At 46.5% G+C, this 17152-nt stretch overlaps 1 protein-coding gene across 2 annotated transcripts in view; it reads right to left on the bottom strand.

Moving 5' to 3' along the window:
- Positions 1 to 17152, bottom strand: part of DROSHA (drosha ribonuclease III) — a 103380-nt gene that overhangs the window by 71365 nt on the left and 14863 nt on the right. For both annotated transcript variants that reach the window (XM_090276201.1, XM_090276202.1), the window contains 5 exons: positions 14630 to 14771; positions 12731 to 12885; positions 9695 to 9775; positions 3631 to 3717; positions 212 to 298 (listed from right to left, as the gene is read on the bottom strand). In XM_090276201.1, coding sequence (XP_090132327.1) covers positions 212 to 298; positions 3631 to 3717; positions 9695 to 9775; positions 12731 to 12885; positions 14630 to 14771 — 552 coding nt within the window. The remainder of the gene's footprint in view (positions 1 to 211; positions 299 to 3630; positions 3718 to 9694; positions 9776 to 12730; positions 12886 to 14629; positions 14772 to 17152) is intronic.

Raw genomic sequence — 17152 nt, 5'->3', positions numbered from 1 at the left:
CTTACACCATTTAATGTGGACCAAACCTGTGACTCATTAGCGCATGTCACACTCCCACCTGACACACACTGCCCCAGACTCCCTGCAGCTCATGCAGAGGGACACAAAGCAAATGTTACAAGTCAGACGAAAGGAAATTTATTTTGATGGAAGGCAGGGGAGGAAGGGGTACAGGGACAGAGAAAGGCAGCCAGGGAGCCCACATACTTACATTGGTCAGAGGGGCATGTGCAAACATAGAAAATCCTTCGAAGATATACTCATGATCATCGTATTCTATCACAGTTGGCCTGTCAGTCTGAAAGTGCACAGAAACACAAAGCTTGAATTAAATATTGCTGTGATTTGCACGTGCAGAAATGCATGAGGACACAGAGCAACCAACAGGAACAATGTAAGCACTCCACAAGCTTAGCTCATGTTTTTCCACACATTCGTATAACTTAATACGATAGTTCGATTTTAGGCGGCACTCTCTGGCTTCAGCAATATTTCTATACTGAGATAATCAAGAATGCTTATTATGAACGACATAAAGGGAAAAACCGGCTGTGTGGCTTCATTTTCTAGGAACTTGTTTTATTTAATCCAACACCACTACCAGTCCTGCTCCTACTGAACTGTATTTCTGAACTAACAGAAGTCCTAATTAGAACAGGAAAATAACACAGTTGATTCAAAGCTCAAAGTGGAAAAAAGACGCAGCATCATGATGGTCAAGACTAACAATAACCTGGGAGGCTCTGGAAGGCCTCAGGGTGCCAGAAGCTCAACCCTCCCAGCTCCATCCCCGGCCCTCCAAGAAGAAGCCAATCACCAAACACGGCAACAAATCATCCTGCATAATGCTCAAGAGCTTAATTACCTGAAAGCTGGATGTGTAATTAAAACACACAAATGTTGATGTATGCATAAGAGACTCTCTTCCTTATGCTATTCTTACAACCCACCATCTTTAATCCTCAATATGAAGACATAACCTAAGATATGTTTTTTGTATAGGTATTGAAATTATTCTTTTAAACATTTTACACACACAAAGGACTTGATAGGGAGAGGACTAAAGAATATACAAATGTACATTATTTATTTTGTCAATATTACTGTTATTGTGTATTTGAATAATTCAACAAAGCTGGTCTAAATTAAATACAATAAAAAGAACCTCTTAACAAAATAATAATGGAACAACCACTCAGGAAAACAGTTTGGTAGTTCCTCGAAATATTAAACACAGAGTTACCAAATCATCCAGCAACTCCAGTCCTAGGTTTATACCTAAGAGAAATGAAAACATACATCCACACAAAAATTTGTCCGCAGATGTTCACAGCAGCATTTTTCATAATAGACAAAAAATGGAGTCCACCAAAATATTCATCAACTGATGAATGGAAAAATAAAATATAGTATGTCCATACAATGAAATATTATTTGGCCCTAAAAGGGAATAAACTTGCATGTTACAAATATGGGTGAATCTTGAAAATATGCTAAGTGAAATCCAAAGCCAAAAAAGATCACATATTCCATGACTCCATTTACACAGAATATCTAGAATAGGTATGTGACAGACAGAAAGCACGCTGGTAGTTGCTGAAGGCCGGGGGTGGGAAAGAACTGACTACTACGGAGGACAGGGCTTCTTTTGGGGATGATGAAAATGTTCTAAAATTAGATTGTGATGATGGTTTCATAATTCTTTGGCAAGACTAAATATAAAATATACACTTTAAATGTGTAAATTTTAAGGTATATAAATTATATCTAATTCTGATACTGAGACCAGGAGTGACAACACACGTAACCAGAACTAATACATTATGTACTCGTCGTCGGCGGCGGCAGCCGTCCGTCTCGAGAGACGATGGCGTAGCTTCTTGAGAGTCTATCTGCACCGCCGAGAATGGCTGTGCAGTCCGATTCGGGAGTGACAATCCCTGCCGCACTTGGTACAGGTGAAGGCAGATGGCTGTTGTTGCTGCTGCTGACGCTGCTTCCACCTCGATCTTTTCTGGACCGCCTCCTCGTTGCGCGCAGCCTCCGCGCGTGACGTACCTTGCCTGACCGCGAGCCTCCAGGCTAGGCGGTCGTCTGCTTGAACTTCCCATGTGTTGAGATTGATGGAGCATTGTGTCATGTCCTTTTTGCAGATGTCTTTGAACCGCAGTTTTGGGTGCCCTGTCATCCTCTTGCCTTCTGCTAGCTCGCCGTAGAGGAGGTCTTTGGGGATACGGCCTGCATCCATTCTTTTGACATGGCCGAGCCACCTGAGGCGTCTCTCGCTAAGAACTGCATGCAAACTGCTCATATTGGCTCGCTTCAGCACCTCGGTGTTGGGGACCTTATCCTGCCAGGCGACATGCAGGACGCGTCGCAGGCACCTCATGTGGAAGCTGTTGAGTTTCCTTTCGTGCCTTGCGTAGGTGGTCCACGTCTCGCTGCCATAGAGGAGAGTGCTGAGTACGCAGGCTTGGTAGATGCGCAGTCTGGTTTTCTCAGTGAGGCTGGAATTGTTCCACGCTCGCCGGTTCAGTCTGGCCATAACTGTGGCTGCCCTGGCGATTCTCCGGTTGACCTCCAAGTCGACTGACAGAGAGCTCGAGATGGTGGACCCGAGGTAAGTGAAGTCGTTGACAACCTCCAGGGTGTATCCGTCGATGGTGATGCATGGGGCAGTCCCCGTGCCTTGAGCCATAACATTCGTCTTCGTCAGGCTGATGGCTAGTCCGAACTCCTTGCATGCGTGGGAAAGGCAAGTGACTAGCTGCTGAAGTCCCTCTTCGGAGTGTGATGTCAAAGCTGCGTCGTCGGCGAAGAGCATCTCACGGATGAGCACCTCTTTGACTTTGGTCTTGGCTCGTAGACGGGCCAGGTTGTAGAGCTTGCCATCGGATCTGGTGTGAATGAAGACACCCTCGCTGCAGTCCTTAAAGGCGTATTGGAGGAGCATGGAGAAGAAGATTCCGAACAGCACATTATGTACTATGAAAGGCAATACAGCATGGTGGAACAGCCCACAGCCATGCACGCTGGTGTCCGACTGCCCCAGTTCAAATCCTCACTCTGCCACTTACTACCTGAATAATCCTGAGCAAGCTACTTAAGCTCATCTGTAAAATATGGACTTATTGTGGTGATCATTTCACAATATATACAAACTGTCCCACCTGTATAATGGGGATAATATCTGCTTCATCGGTTTGTTGTCAAATACTTAGAATAGTGCCCAATACCACAGTCAACAAATATTAAGTGTTATTATTACTGTCATAAATACAATAGATTTTCTTGTTTGGGTCACTAGATAATATATAAGCTATTTGCTGATTTTTAAGAGAGGTGAAAGTGTTCTACACATTCCTCCAATTCCACAGCTCCATAATTCTTTGGCTCCTATGTGGTACCAACAATATAAATGAAAAAAGGTACCAAAAGTAATACAGAAAGAAAAAGTCATTATGATAAAGGCCAATTTTATCGACATAAAAATAGGATATTTAAAAGAAAGAATATTTAAGAACTAAATCAATATTTAGTCTATTTACATTGTAATGTATTTACATACATTCACTCTATTTACATTTTAAAATAAATGAAATCTGATTTTGTTAGGAACTAGGAACTTACTAAAAAGTTTGTAGGAGGAGAGACGGTAATTCGATAGTGGAAAAGCCTGCCAGCATTGTTGGTCATAGGGCGACAGGGCTTGATGGCCTGAGGGGAAAAAACAAAAGTGAGATGAGAAGTAAAGAAGCAAAGGAGTCTTACTTAAAAATAGACTGCACTTCCTAGATCCACATCGGACGAGAGGTTTCTGTGTGTTCCCTCACAGGCTAAAAGGAAACAACAGTATTCACTTGGCCACTAACTTGATGACTAAAAGGGCTGGCTGGTCCCCAGTATTCAATTCATTTCTTCACGTGCAATACGGCAGGTTTGGACAACATAAAAGTTTTTCTAAATCTCAATGGACATGCCTATCTTCCTTTTTAAATAAAATAACAGAATAATTGAGCTTTGGCTAAAGTCACAATACACCGGGGGGAAAGGCAGAAAAATCACTTCAGAAGGATTAGCAGTGGGTTTTAATGTGGAAGGAACAGGAGATTAAATATGTGGCGTAAAAAGAGAAGGGACCCAAATGAAGGAAGCGTGAGAGGTGCTGGGACAGAACAAGCATGGAGCTTCATCAGGAAAAGGAAAACTGAAAGGGAGCAAAGGGAGCATCAGTGGAATCACGGTTACGCTGTGACAGAGATGTGTGCCCCTCACCGGGCAAGGAAGGACTTGCTGCCCACTGTGGAGAGTGGACAGCAGAGTCTCCAGGCACGACATAGGTGTAAAGGCCCAGCCATCGCAGCCCAATTCAATGGGGAATACTCATCCCTCGGGGGGGGGGGGGCTCTGTTGGGACCAACTCATAGTTTGATTAATCCCTCTGTCCAATCTCACACCCTTCCTTTCACAAGGGAAGATCCCAGAGAAACATCATGTGCCCCAAACTCTATCCTAGCATCTGCTTCTGGAAAACCCAATGTGGGACATTTGGTACCAAGAGTGATCCAAGAAAGCAGAAGATGGGGTTTTGGAGATAAATCACCACCCAACTGGCAGTAAGGACCCCATCATAGGGGCAGATGGAGCACACAGTGCTTGGCACCAGATGGCACACCGATCAAAGCTTTCAAGGCGGTGCACTGGGAGGCTGTTTCAATGGGATCAGGTGTGTAAGACTATGAGAGAACAGTAGCTCTGAGGATAATGGGATGGGTGGCTGTTGCTGAGCGCCACTGATACCCCACCAGGCTCCTGAAACTTCAGTGTGCCTTGAAGTCACCTGAAGGGCTCACTAAACCTCAGATTGCCTGATCCCCAGCCCCAGAGTATGATTCAGCAGCTGAAGCAGACTGGGAATCTAACAAGTTCACAGGTGACGCTCTGCAGAAATGAACAGCAGAGGAGAAAAGGCAACTGCAAGCCAGGTGTGAGAGCCAGAGGGGACTGCTGGAGGCCCACAACGCAGCGCTCATCACTGGCAGTGACAGGTCCGAGCAAATCAGGACCAAGCCCTGGCCTAATCTAACTCGGGAGTCACTGGACCTCCAAGACAATTAGGAGCCAACCAAGGTAGGGCTTCTGCCCAGCTGAGGGACCTGAAAACATCCACAGCCCTCACCCCCAGCCCAGTACCCCACCAGTCTCCCCTCCTGACCAACAGACCTATAACTAGGGTCACTACACAGCACAGCCGAGCTGGGGCAGTGTGCGAGGAGAGCTTATGCCCCAGAAGAGCCGTAAGAGCTCGCCAGCACGTGCCAGCATCAGAGGTCTGCACAGGACCGGGTGCCGAGAGTGCTCGGTCAAAGGAGCCAGACATAAAGTTGGGTAAGGATGACTTTACTGACTTGGGAGCAGTCAGGAGTTGAGGATGCCGGGAGATGCCAGAACCCCCGAGTAGGATGTCCCCTAAAAGCATGAAAACATGATGGCCCATCAGAACAAAGGTAAAATACCATAACTGTCATAACAGACAGAGGAGGAAAGAATTAAAAGACTCAAGGAAGTGGGCATATTGGAATGGCTAGAATATCTATGACTGAAAAATATACCAGACAATCATATTCCGTGGAAGCCCAGAGGACAGGACAGTTAGCAGGACCAAAAGGAATGTGTAGGTGCAGAGCCACCAGCCCCTCTAGGTAGGTCAGTGTGGCCATCTCCGCAGACAGGGCTGACTGTAAGAGAGGCTGTCGCAGAGCACAGCTTGCTGACAGCAGCTGGTATGACAGGACTCTGACAGCAGAGAGATGACAGGGCGAACTGTCAGAAGCCAGGCCACACAATTATCACTATGACCAGCAAGATCACAGTGGCCGCATAGGGAGTCTGACACAGAGTCATGGGAGCAGTCAACAGAACATGGTGTCATTGGGTACAAAATAAATAGGTAGCTGACAACAGTAATACTTAGTTTGTACCAATAGAAGAAATCGAGTGATAACCACATGGATGAAGGTAGGTTGCTCTAATAGTCAGGATTCCTTGCCCAGACCAGACCTGGTCAAGTTTTTGGACTAAAGAGGTGGCCAGTTCCCATGAGGCCCTGCCCCCACCATGAAAAGCAAAATCATTCATGACAACCCTATCCTTCCCCAAAGGGGCCTATGGCCATTTACCCGGGTGAGAATACACTGGGGAAAGAGGAAATCCAGACAGTTCAAAGAGTGTTGATTAAATTTTTTTTAAAAAGGAGAGTTGGACGCAGCAAGCATCTGCATCAGCACACTCTCAGAGACTGGATGTACTGTCCTTTGCCCCTGGTAGAGGGGAAAACATGAGGCCAAGGTAGTAAACAAAATCTTCATCAAGGTCTGCAGTAGATGCACTCAATCTACAAATCCATCCAGCGGTCATATCCCTTGTCCCCAAATGTACCATTGGAGTTGATGAAATTATCTGATGGCAGCACCCCAAATTGGGTCACTGACCTGTGGAGTAGAGCCATCATAATGGGAAAGGTCAAGCCAAAACCACTGAAATTACCATCACCACCACCACCACCACCTCCCCCCCCCCACCCCCCCACCCCCGAGCCTTGGCATCAGAAACAGTATCGTTCTGGGAGGATGGGGGTTAGCGCCACCATTAAGGATCTGAAACACACAGGGGTAACAGTCCTTGTTGTATCTCTGTTTAATTCGCCAGTCTGGCTCCTGAGTAACTCAGTGGACCCTGGAAGATGACTCCAGACTACCACAAGCTCAACCAAGTAGCAGCTCTGATTATACCTGCTGTGCCAGGTGCTGTAGCTTAATTAGAACAGATTAATACGACCTCAGGTACAAAATATATGGCAACCAATTTGCTGACTGTATTCTTTTCCACCCCAATCAGAGTAAGGACCAGAAATTATTCACATTCATATGGAACAGACAACACTCACGGTTTTGCGGCTGGCCTGTGTTAACTCTCCCACTCACTGTCATAACACATTGAAAAGCTCTTGACCTTCTAGACATACTGCAGAACACTATCCTGCTCCACTGCATCTTTGACATTACACTGATCAATCTAAAAGCCTAAGTAACACACACACTCCACAAGGTGAGATAAACCGTACAAAGAATCGGAGGCCTCGCACAGCCACACTCTTGTTAGGAGTCAGTTGTCTGGGTAGTGCTAAGAAATCCGCCCTCAGTAAAAGACAAATTAATTCATCTTCCATCAAATGGGCCTCTGGGTTCGGGAGGCAGCATGATCCCCACCTAGGAATACTGCTCTGGCCCACTTCTGGGGCAGGGCAAAAGGCTGCCAGCTCTGAACATGGCTCAGGGGAGAAAGGCCTCAGCAGTTCAAAGCTGCAATGCCAGCAGCCCTCCACGGAGCCGTGCAATTCAGTCCATCGTTTGGTGGGAAAGATGCTGAGAGAGGTTTGTGGCCATGCCTGGGAGACTCCCAATGCTGGTTTCTGGGGTTCTGGAGCAAAGCGGTGCCATCTAGAATGAAGCACTACAGGCCTTTGAAAAACAGCCCCTTGTGACCCACTGGGCCCTGGGAGATATGGAAGCCAAGGCCAAGGGACAGCAAAGAGATATGTGGCTGGAACCGCCCATTGTAAGTTGAGTTCTGACCATCCTGCCCAGGCACGAGTTTGGGTGGGACTACAAATGATCCACCATTTGTAGTGGGGGAGCTACACCCAGAATCAAGCACACGCGGGAGCAGCAGACACAACCAAGCTGCATAAGCAGGAGGCCCACAACTGTCACATCAGCACCCCTCCCTCAGCTGATGACTAAGGATGGAAGGACACAAGCGGAGGGCAAGCCCAAGCTTGGATGCAAATGGATCGGTCAGAAAGGCGTGGGAGCTGAAACCCGACGCTGCTGCAGCCTCATTCGGGGATGGTTTTGTAAGACACTGATGAGGGAAAATCTTCCCAGTGGGCACTTTCAGGCAGTGTACCTGGTCATCCACTTTGTGTGGAAAGAGAAGTAGCCTGAGGTTAGAACATAGATGGACTCGTGGCAGAAGCCCGTGGCCTTGCCAGCTGTTCAGAGGCCTAGAAGGAAAAAGATTGGAAGATCAGGGATAAGAAGGTCCTGGGCCAGAGGCTGGTGGCTGGACGAACGGGAGTGAGCACAACGATCTCCACAGCACATGTGGGTGTCCACTGGAGAGCACCCACTATAGAAGAGGCACTAAACCACCGAGTCGACCAGCCTTGGTCATCAGCCACCGGAGTGGACAGGATGGGCACATGAAGTGGCCACAGCAGCACAGATGGGGTCTGCACATAAGCCCAGTACTGTGGACACACTTCCACGGCTAACCTAGCTAAGCTAACTGCCGCTGCAGAACGTCCCACCGGCCACCTACATGTCCCGTGGTGGGCCCCCAAAATGGCTCCATTCCCCGAGGAGACCGACCTGCCACTTGGTAGGAAGTTGACTACATAGGCCCCATCCATCTTGAAAGGGCCGAAGTTTGCTCTCCCAAGAGTAACCATATACTCTGAGCATGGATTTGCCTGCCTGCAGGTCCTCAGCCAGGCCCACGGTCCACCCACATCTCCCTCCACGGAGTCTGCTGTTCACCTGTGGGGACAGCAGTAAGCAGAGAGCCTGCAGCCATTGGCCCTGCTGCAGAGCCCCCACCCCCAAAGTGCGCCCCTCCTGGGGCTGCCCCCTCTAGGGACAGAGGGAGATGAGGGCTATAAAGGACGTTCCAGCTCAATGCAAGCAATTCCGACCAGCCAGGCTTTACCGAGCCCATCACAGGTGGACCACTCCCTCTGCTCAATCCTGCCTCCACGCTCTTGCCTGATTCCCTTTAAACATCCCACACCGCAAACTACACTGCAGCACCTGCTTTCAGAAATCCCAACCTGGGCACATGTGTGGGCACCCACAAGGTTGCAGATCTTGTCCCACAGTTCCTCGCTACACTTGCCAACTTTCAAAGACAAATGAGGTCGAAGTGAGGCAAGCAGTTCCAAATACCCATCAATGTCCCAAACAAGTTTTAAATAGAAATGAAGGATTTACATATACTCTGTTTGAACATAAAATGCTGAATCATAAAATGGCAATCCTGGGATGAATAAGAATAACTCATAAAAATAAAAGATAATGCGGGGAATGAAGAAAATAATTGAAAGGGAGTATATACAACTCTACTATATAAAACTATTCAACTCAGTCAAACGTATTTGGAGTCTCACTGACGAAGCGGGGCTGGGTACAGAGCTGGAACAGTGCACGTGATACTCAACATGGTGGAGACAAAAGACTACCGAGACAGCAGCAGATCCCATGTCCCCCAAAGGAAAGAGGACATAGCGCCTAGTGAGATCATTTCTCCAGGTTAATTTATTACCAATTGTGACAAAACATGAAAAAAACTATTACAATATGTACAGTTTTAGTATAATAAAAACCAACTCAAAGACACTGTGCCTATTTTAAATAATAAAACTTCCAAAACTCTTTATGGTTTCCTGATAACATTCCCCACTCCAAATCCAAACCCAAGTACTTTCCTTCTCCAAGTATCAGTAATGAAGACTATTAGGAAATATGAAAAGACTTTTTCAATGGTATTCTTTCATGTATGGGGGGAAAAAAAGCAACGGCACCTGTCTACTTCTGGCTTCCCGGTGCTTACAGATATAATAACCCAAACCAGTTACCTCTTCTCCGGGGTAAATGCTGTGTCTAATTCCTGTGCGTCTGGCTTTCGCGCTGCATTTGCAGAGTGGTCCATCATTCATCTGTCAGAAACAGAAGGGCGTTCATTTTATTGGGGGGAAAGTCCACACCACGCACAATGATGCTTCGGAAACCATGTGGGTTTTCATGTCATGAGTACTGAAGCTCTGAAGACGCTGTCATGGTTAGAAGATTAAACGGATGTTCCAAAACCAATAAAGCTGCCAACTGTCTATAGTGCCTGATACAAGGAAACTGGATGACCGCGCTGGGTTGCCGAGTTATTTGCGCAGCCAAGCAGGAAATGTCATATCAGTACACTGCCTGTCCCCATCTTCTCCTACCACTTTCAGCACGTTTCTCCTGTTTCTTACCTCAGGAAAAATGATCCTTTCACAACAGAAAAGCATAGTTTATCCACTGCAGGAACACGTAAAATGCTGTGAAGGTAGCCAGCAGATTAAATGCTTTCAAAAGGAAAACCTAAAGGTATCTGAAGCAGAGGGAAGAAAACGCCTACTAGAACCAGAAAAACTTTCAACACTAATCAGGTAAGTCTATTTTAAAGAAAACGGAAAAAAATGTCAGTCCAGATGACTTCAAAGAGATGAACTATCTGAACGGCTGAACTGGACAGGAAAAGAAGATGGTCATCCTCCAGGAGACGCCAGCATGAGGCAAGAAAGAAAAGAAAGAAACCACATTGTGCTCCGGAGACACAAGAGCCATCTAAGTGGAACGCATCACGAATGTGAGCGAGAAGACCAAACAGGCAGAACCGAGGCCAAAACCTTAAAGGGCCTGAAAAGCCAGTTTCATGACTTTATTCAACATAAACGGCAATAAAGAATCAAAAGGGAAGCCCTGGCTGCTGTGGCTCAGTGGATTGAGCGTCAGCCTGCGAGTGTCATTGGTTCGATTCCCAGTCAGGGCACATGACTAGGTTCCACATCAGGCTCCCAGTTGGGGGCGCGAGTGAGAGGCACCCACACAGTGATGTTTCTCTCCCTCTCGTTCTCCTTTCCCCTCTCTCTAAAAATAAATAAACAAATAAATAATTAAATAATTTTTTAAAAAAAAAGAATCAAAAAGGAGACCAGAGCATCAGCCTGGAGAATGAGAAAGTGGGATTCCATTTCTCACTTTCTTTGTATTAATAAAAAAATATATATTATATATATTTACACACACGTCCACACACTTCTTTTGAGGTTTAGAGATGTGAAACTCATTGTGTCCAATAAAAACATCTCAATAAAACTTAGAAAAGAAATAGTAAAGTGAAAAACTATTAATTTTCTTTATCCTTTTGGGAAATCTAAAGCTCCAGATGGCACAGCCAAGAAATAACATTGCTACCTTAAAAAAGTATCAGGCTGAGATATTATCCCAAGTAACAGCTGGCAAACAGAGATGTGATGTGACCCCTTCAAACGTCACAGCACACTCCTTATGATGGTCACAACTTGTGATAAAAAATGTGGAAAAATCACCTCGTGCTCACTGATTTTCAGGGGAGTAGACAGACACCCTACATTCCTGCCTTGCCCCAGGGTCTGGGCCCTCGTGCAGATCAGCACCTTACAAGGCTCAGCTGTACAGAGGACACAAAACCAGACGTAGGAAAACAGTAGTGAGGCTACATAGGATGCTCTGATAGGACCAGGAGCACACAGAAGCCGGGGCATAGGGTTCTTGACAGCAGAACAGTCCATTAAAAAACCACACGGAGCCCTGGCTGGTGTGGCTCAGTAGACTGAGTGCCGGCCTGTGAACAAAAAAGTCCCCGGTTCAATTCTCGGTCAGGGCACGTGCCTGGGTTGTGGGCCAGGCCCCCAGCTGGGGGCGCGCTAGAAGCAACCTCTCCATGTATCTATCACACACCAATGTTTCTCTTCCTCTCTTTCCCCCTTCCTTCTCTAAAAATAAATAAACAAAATATTTTAAAAACACACACACACACACATGGAGGGGAAAGGGAGTGACTACTAATGGACACAGGATTTCTTTTAGGGAGAATAAAATGCTCTGAATTAGATTGCGATGATGATTGTGAATATTCTAAAAAACAATTGTACAATTTAAGTGAATCAACTATATGGTATGTGAATTAAAACTCACTAAAGCTGTTTAAAAGATCATATACATGATTAATATATCAAAGTAAATTTCAAAATGCATTGACAATTGCAAACATTTCTTCTCAATTCAAAGGGAGCAAAGGGACCACCAAGTACATTTCTGTCAGGCATTCTAGCTTTATCAATTATATTGAGAAAAGAAATTTAGCTGTCATCTCACAAGAGCCAGAAGAACAGCATTCAAATTAATATAAAATGGTATGAATTTATTTGCAAAATATAAATTTTAAGTTATCTTTTTATAGGTATATGTTTTATTACGCTTGATAACTTCAGTGCATTAGACGTTATCTTTGTTTGTGTTGTACATTTGTAAATACTGACCTCTAATAAAGATACTATTTTGTATTACGTAGTACTTCATAATAAAACAGTAAGTAGAAATAAAAATATGTCTAGCTATGACATCATTAGTCCAAACATGCTTAACAAGGGAGAGAACTTACATGGAATTGTGACTGTTACCAACTAAGAAATATGAAATCTTAAAGGACTGAAGACATTGTTTATTTTATTGCTACAAGATACCTTCCAAACGAACTGCTTTTAAAAAGGCCTGTAAGCCCTCTCTCCCTCCTCCTACCATCTGTCTCCTTTCGTTTACTGTAAGTTTAATGAGGCAGCACCATTACTCGGTTCTCTAACACAGGATTTACCAACATCGTCAAATATGATTCAAGAGACAGGTGCTCTGGGACTTGTGCTCTGGAGCTGAACTCTGAAGCTGAAAAGAAACGAGCTCTGAAGAATGACACACAGCCCTGAGAGTAAACTTCAGCTTCAATACCAGCCAACATGCATCTTCCCAGCCTGGAGTCATAAATGTGATGTGTGGGTCTGCAACCTTCACAGCAAGAACATAAAACACACGCGCACCTGGCCTGGGTCATTGTACCAGAGTTCATCGTGGAGTCGGTCCGGATGGGCCTTCTTGCGTTTGATTTCTGCGATGACGTCAAAAACTTCGGAGTCGGAGCTGCTGGAACAGGTGCTGTCCTCGTCTGACTCACACTCGGACTCACTGGAACTCTCTGACAGAGGTGAGGGGACAGACATGAAGAGGGGCTGGAGAAACTTACAAGATGTTTATACATGGTGGCTCTTTGTCTAAGGAGAACTGTTTCCTCTTCCGGCAAATATCTGAGTGCCTGCGCCGCCCCAAGCACTCTGCTCCGCAGCGCCATGACAAATAATACAGCCCATAATGCTAAGTCACGCTCTAGCTGGGGAAGCAAACAAAGATTTTCATAGAGAAAGACTTAACGAGACGATGCCAGAGAACATGTAAACCAGTCGTACGGGGTTTCACATTTTAAAAGGTGCAATGATTCAGAATAGAGCAAGTCCCTCCTGATCTGGAAAGGCCAGCGACCCATTTCCTGGCAGGGATGCACATGAGCCAGGCAGGCAGGTGGGCGGGTGGGCAGAGGAGGAGAAGGGAGAGGACGGGAGCCCAGAGGGCTGGAGCCAAGGTCCCACAGAAGAATGCCAGGAGGCAAGGGGCTGCAGGGCCGTGACTGCCAACTGAACGCTATGAATGCCAGACTCAAGAGTTTAAATTTTTTTCTCTCAATAGGAGCAATAATAGATTTTAGACCTTGGAAGTGACTGGATAAAAACAGACCAAGAATTGTGCTAAGTGAAGTGAGCCAGTCCGAAAAGACAGATACTGTGTGATGCTACTTATACGCGGAACCTAGCATCATCAGAACGCAGAATGGTGAGTGCCAGGGGCTGGCGGGAAGCGGGGGACGGGGGGAGGGAGTTGCTGTTCAATAGGAACAGAGCTTCAGATCAGCAGCACAAAAAGGGCTGGGAGATTATACAACAATGTGAATGCACTTAACACTACTGAACTATAAACTTAAAAAATGATTTTGTGTTATATGTATTTTAGCACAATTAAATTAAAAAAGACCTAGAACTTCAATGAATCCTACAAGAGATTAATGTACACAACACAGTAATGAAACGCAGCCCTTACATGGTTATGTTTTCAAGTATACTGTATGAGACAGATGTTACTGTCATCCCTCTTTTACAGATGACAAAGGTGAGGCACGGGGAGATTAAACCACTCGCTCAAGGTCACATTTCAAGTGCAGAAGTAGGGATTTGAACCCAGGCCAGCTGGTCCAGTCAGTGCTCTTACCCACGGAGACACTAGGAAGGCGGGCAGAGGAGGGCCACAGCACACAGAGGGGAATGCACAGGGAACGCCTCATCTGCACGTGGCATTCTGCTGGGGGCCAAGGACACGAACTGGTGAAGAGACCCCAGCATCGACTCAGAACCTCAGACACATGGAAACATACACTGTCACGCGAGAAAGTTACGGAAACTGTCTATGTGAGCAGATAGAAACCTTCAGAGCTGCATATCCACACCGAGCCAGAGGCACCCTGACAGTGGACAGGGTCACCAGGGGCTGCCTGCCTGTCAGAGCCACGAGGAACTGGGAACAGGCCCCCACTTCTGACCGGAGGCTGGACTATGGTCCCTCTGATTCTAAGACGAGACAATTTTTCAAGGGACACAATTGTTGGTTAATGTGCCTTGAAAATGAGATTTCTTATGTACTCTGCTGAATGTAACTGAGGAAAACTAACATCAAAAAGAAGAAAGTTCCATTGTTATGTATTTTGCTGATTATAGTTAAGGAAAACAAAGTGAACGAAGAAATTTCAACTTGGGACTCCCAAGGACACAGCCCAAAGGTCTGGGATTAAGCAATAATAAAAGCACAGAGTCTTCATCTAGGAACTTCTGACTCACCTAAGTCTTCATCTAGCTTCGTCTTTGGAGGCTCCCACGGAGGTCTAGCGGCCTTGGCCTTCTCCTGCCGGCTCCCCAGCTCTTCCTCAAATTTGTCATATAAGTCGCGGAGCCTACTTGTTCCAACCACAGTAGAATCTCCCTTTGAAAAATAAAGGATCAGTATTGGAAACTATATTAAAAATAGTCTTTCCAAAGAAATGTTAGATCTCACAGGTAACCAAAGATTTATAACAGCAAGGGGCCAATTTCAACCCTCAATTTATCAAACGTGGAAAAAAGTGCCCAACGCTGGTAATTACGCTCCAAATCAAGCACACATCTAAGCTGACATAGCCTCAGGAAGGTGCACTTTGCCAACATTCAAAAACATTAAAGTATTTACCTTTGCCTTTTTGATATGACAAAAAAAAATCATGACACCCACCCCCGAGAATTCATACCTGGCGCTCCTAGAAAGCATCCACTCCCCACTAGTGAAAATCACCAAGAGTCTACCTTCCACATTAACCCAATGATCAAAGAGAAAGAATCTATCTATCCCTACACACATACACACACACACACACACACCATAAACAAAGGGATGCACACACACTCGCATGCACTCCACACACACACACACACACCCCATAACCACAGGGAGGCACACACACTCGCATGCACTCCCCACACTCAAACACACACACACACCATAAACACAGGGATGCACACACACTCGCATGCACTACACACACACACACACACACACACACACCATAAACCCAGGGATGCACACACACTCGCATGCACTCCACAAACACACACATAAACACACACACCATAAACACAGGGAGGCACACACACTCACATGCACTCCGCACACACACACACCCACACACACCATAAACACAGGGATGCACACACACTCGCATGCACTCCACAAACACACACATAAACACACACACACCCCACAACCCACAAACACAGGTTCCGCAGTGAGGTCCTGGAGGACATCCTCCCCTTGTCCCCACTCTCTTCCCAGGCTGAAAATCGTCTCAAATGTCCACACGCTTTAACGGAAGAACCAGACCTTGCAGACGTAAAAAACTTAAGTCACAAAATCCGCAGTCCCTCCAAAAGCGGATAAGCTTTCCTCAGCCCCGCCTCACTACTGACACTGGCGATGCCAGGGCCACACTACACGCTAACACCTCGCTGCACCGGACGGCAACATGCAAGCAAATGCTGGGTGCTGGGCTTCCGGTTCCTCAGCCTTCCTTCTGTGTTGGAATTTTAATACATCTATAAAACTGTAAGGGAAAAAAAAAAGATCTGCCTGTTTAAATTCTCTGAACCTGTCTTCAACTTTGTTGTTTTGAGAATAACACCTACGGCAGCCATTGTCCTCTTCTTCCTTGCTAAGAGAACCATGATTTTCTTCAGTTACGGCAAAGAACTTCTGACTTCAGGGTAAGTGGGCTAAGCCACAATCTCCCCTCCCCCCAAATGTCCCCATTCTAATCCTCAGAAACTGAGTGTGTTAGCTTACGTGGCAGAAAGGAGTTTGCAGATGTGATTTATGTTACAAAATCTGAGATGGGGAGATTATTCTGGATTATCTGGGTAGGCCCAATATAAAACAAGCCTTTCAAAGCAGAGACCCTTCCCAAAGGGAGTCAGGGGTACAAGAGAAGAAGAGGCAGGATGTACGCGAAGCACAAGAACAGCAACTCCAGCCACGCTGCCGGCCTTGAAGACGAAGGGAGGGGTCTATGGATGTACATAACCTCTAGAAGCGGGAAGAAGCCCTCACCTGCCAGTCGGCAAGGGAACAAGTACTACAGCCACGAGAAACTGAACTCTGCCAACAACACGAGTGAGCAAGAAAACAGGTTCTCTCCCGAAAGGAACACGGCCCTGCTGACCCCCCGACGCAGCCAACAAGAAAGACCCAGGTCTGACCTCTGAGCTCCACAACCGCGAGGTAAGAAATGGGTTGTCTTAGGCCACCGCGTATGGAAACTTGTCGTGGCAGCCCTGGAAAAGGAATCCCGGAAGGAGAGAGAAGACACAGTTCTGGAGAAGGGGTGAAGGAAAAGATTTGTGGGAGCTCAGAGCCAATTTCTAGAGGAAGTCTCCACCCAGCAGTGCCCTCCGCATCCTGTGTCCGGTGTGTAAGGACGTGATACCTGGAGCTGCGGCTGTCATCCTGCAACCAAGGCGGATGCTCTGGGGACAGCGGACAGCAAACTAAAACCACTAAACAAACACAGGCCACCGCCTGCCTCCAGACTTCCGGCTGAGAAAACTAAAACCAGGCTGGCTGAAGTCATGACTAGTCAACTGCTGTCACGGTCACGCCCAGCAGAATGACGGGCGTCCGTTCGAAGAAATGGAGCACTGGCAATTCTGCTGTGTGCGAACGTCACTGAGCGCGCCTGCACAGACCTGGACGGCAGAGCCTGTTACACGCCCAGGCCATGGGGGACAGCCCACGGCTCCTAGGCAACGGGCCTATGCGGCCCGTTACTCTACAGAACA

Source organism: Furipterus horrens, unplaced genomic scaffold (assembly GCF_987537825.1).
Source record: "Furipterus horrens unplaced genomic scaffold, mFurHor1.1.pri manual_scaffold_5, whole genome shotgun sequence".
Lineage (NCBI taxonomy): Eukaryota > Metazoa > Chordata > Mammalia > Chiroptera > Furipteridae > Furipterus > Furipterus horrens.
Note: the sequence above shows the minus strand (reverse complement) of the source record. Positions and strands in the feature narration are given on the sequence as shown.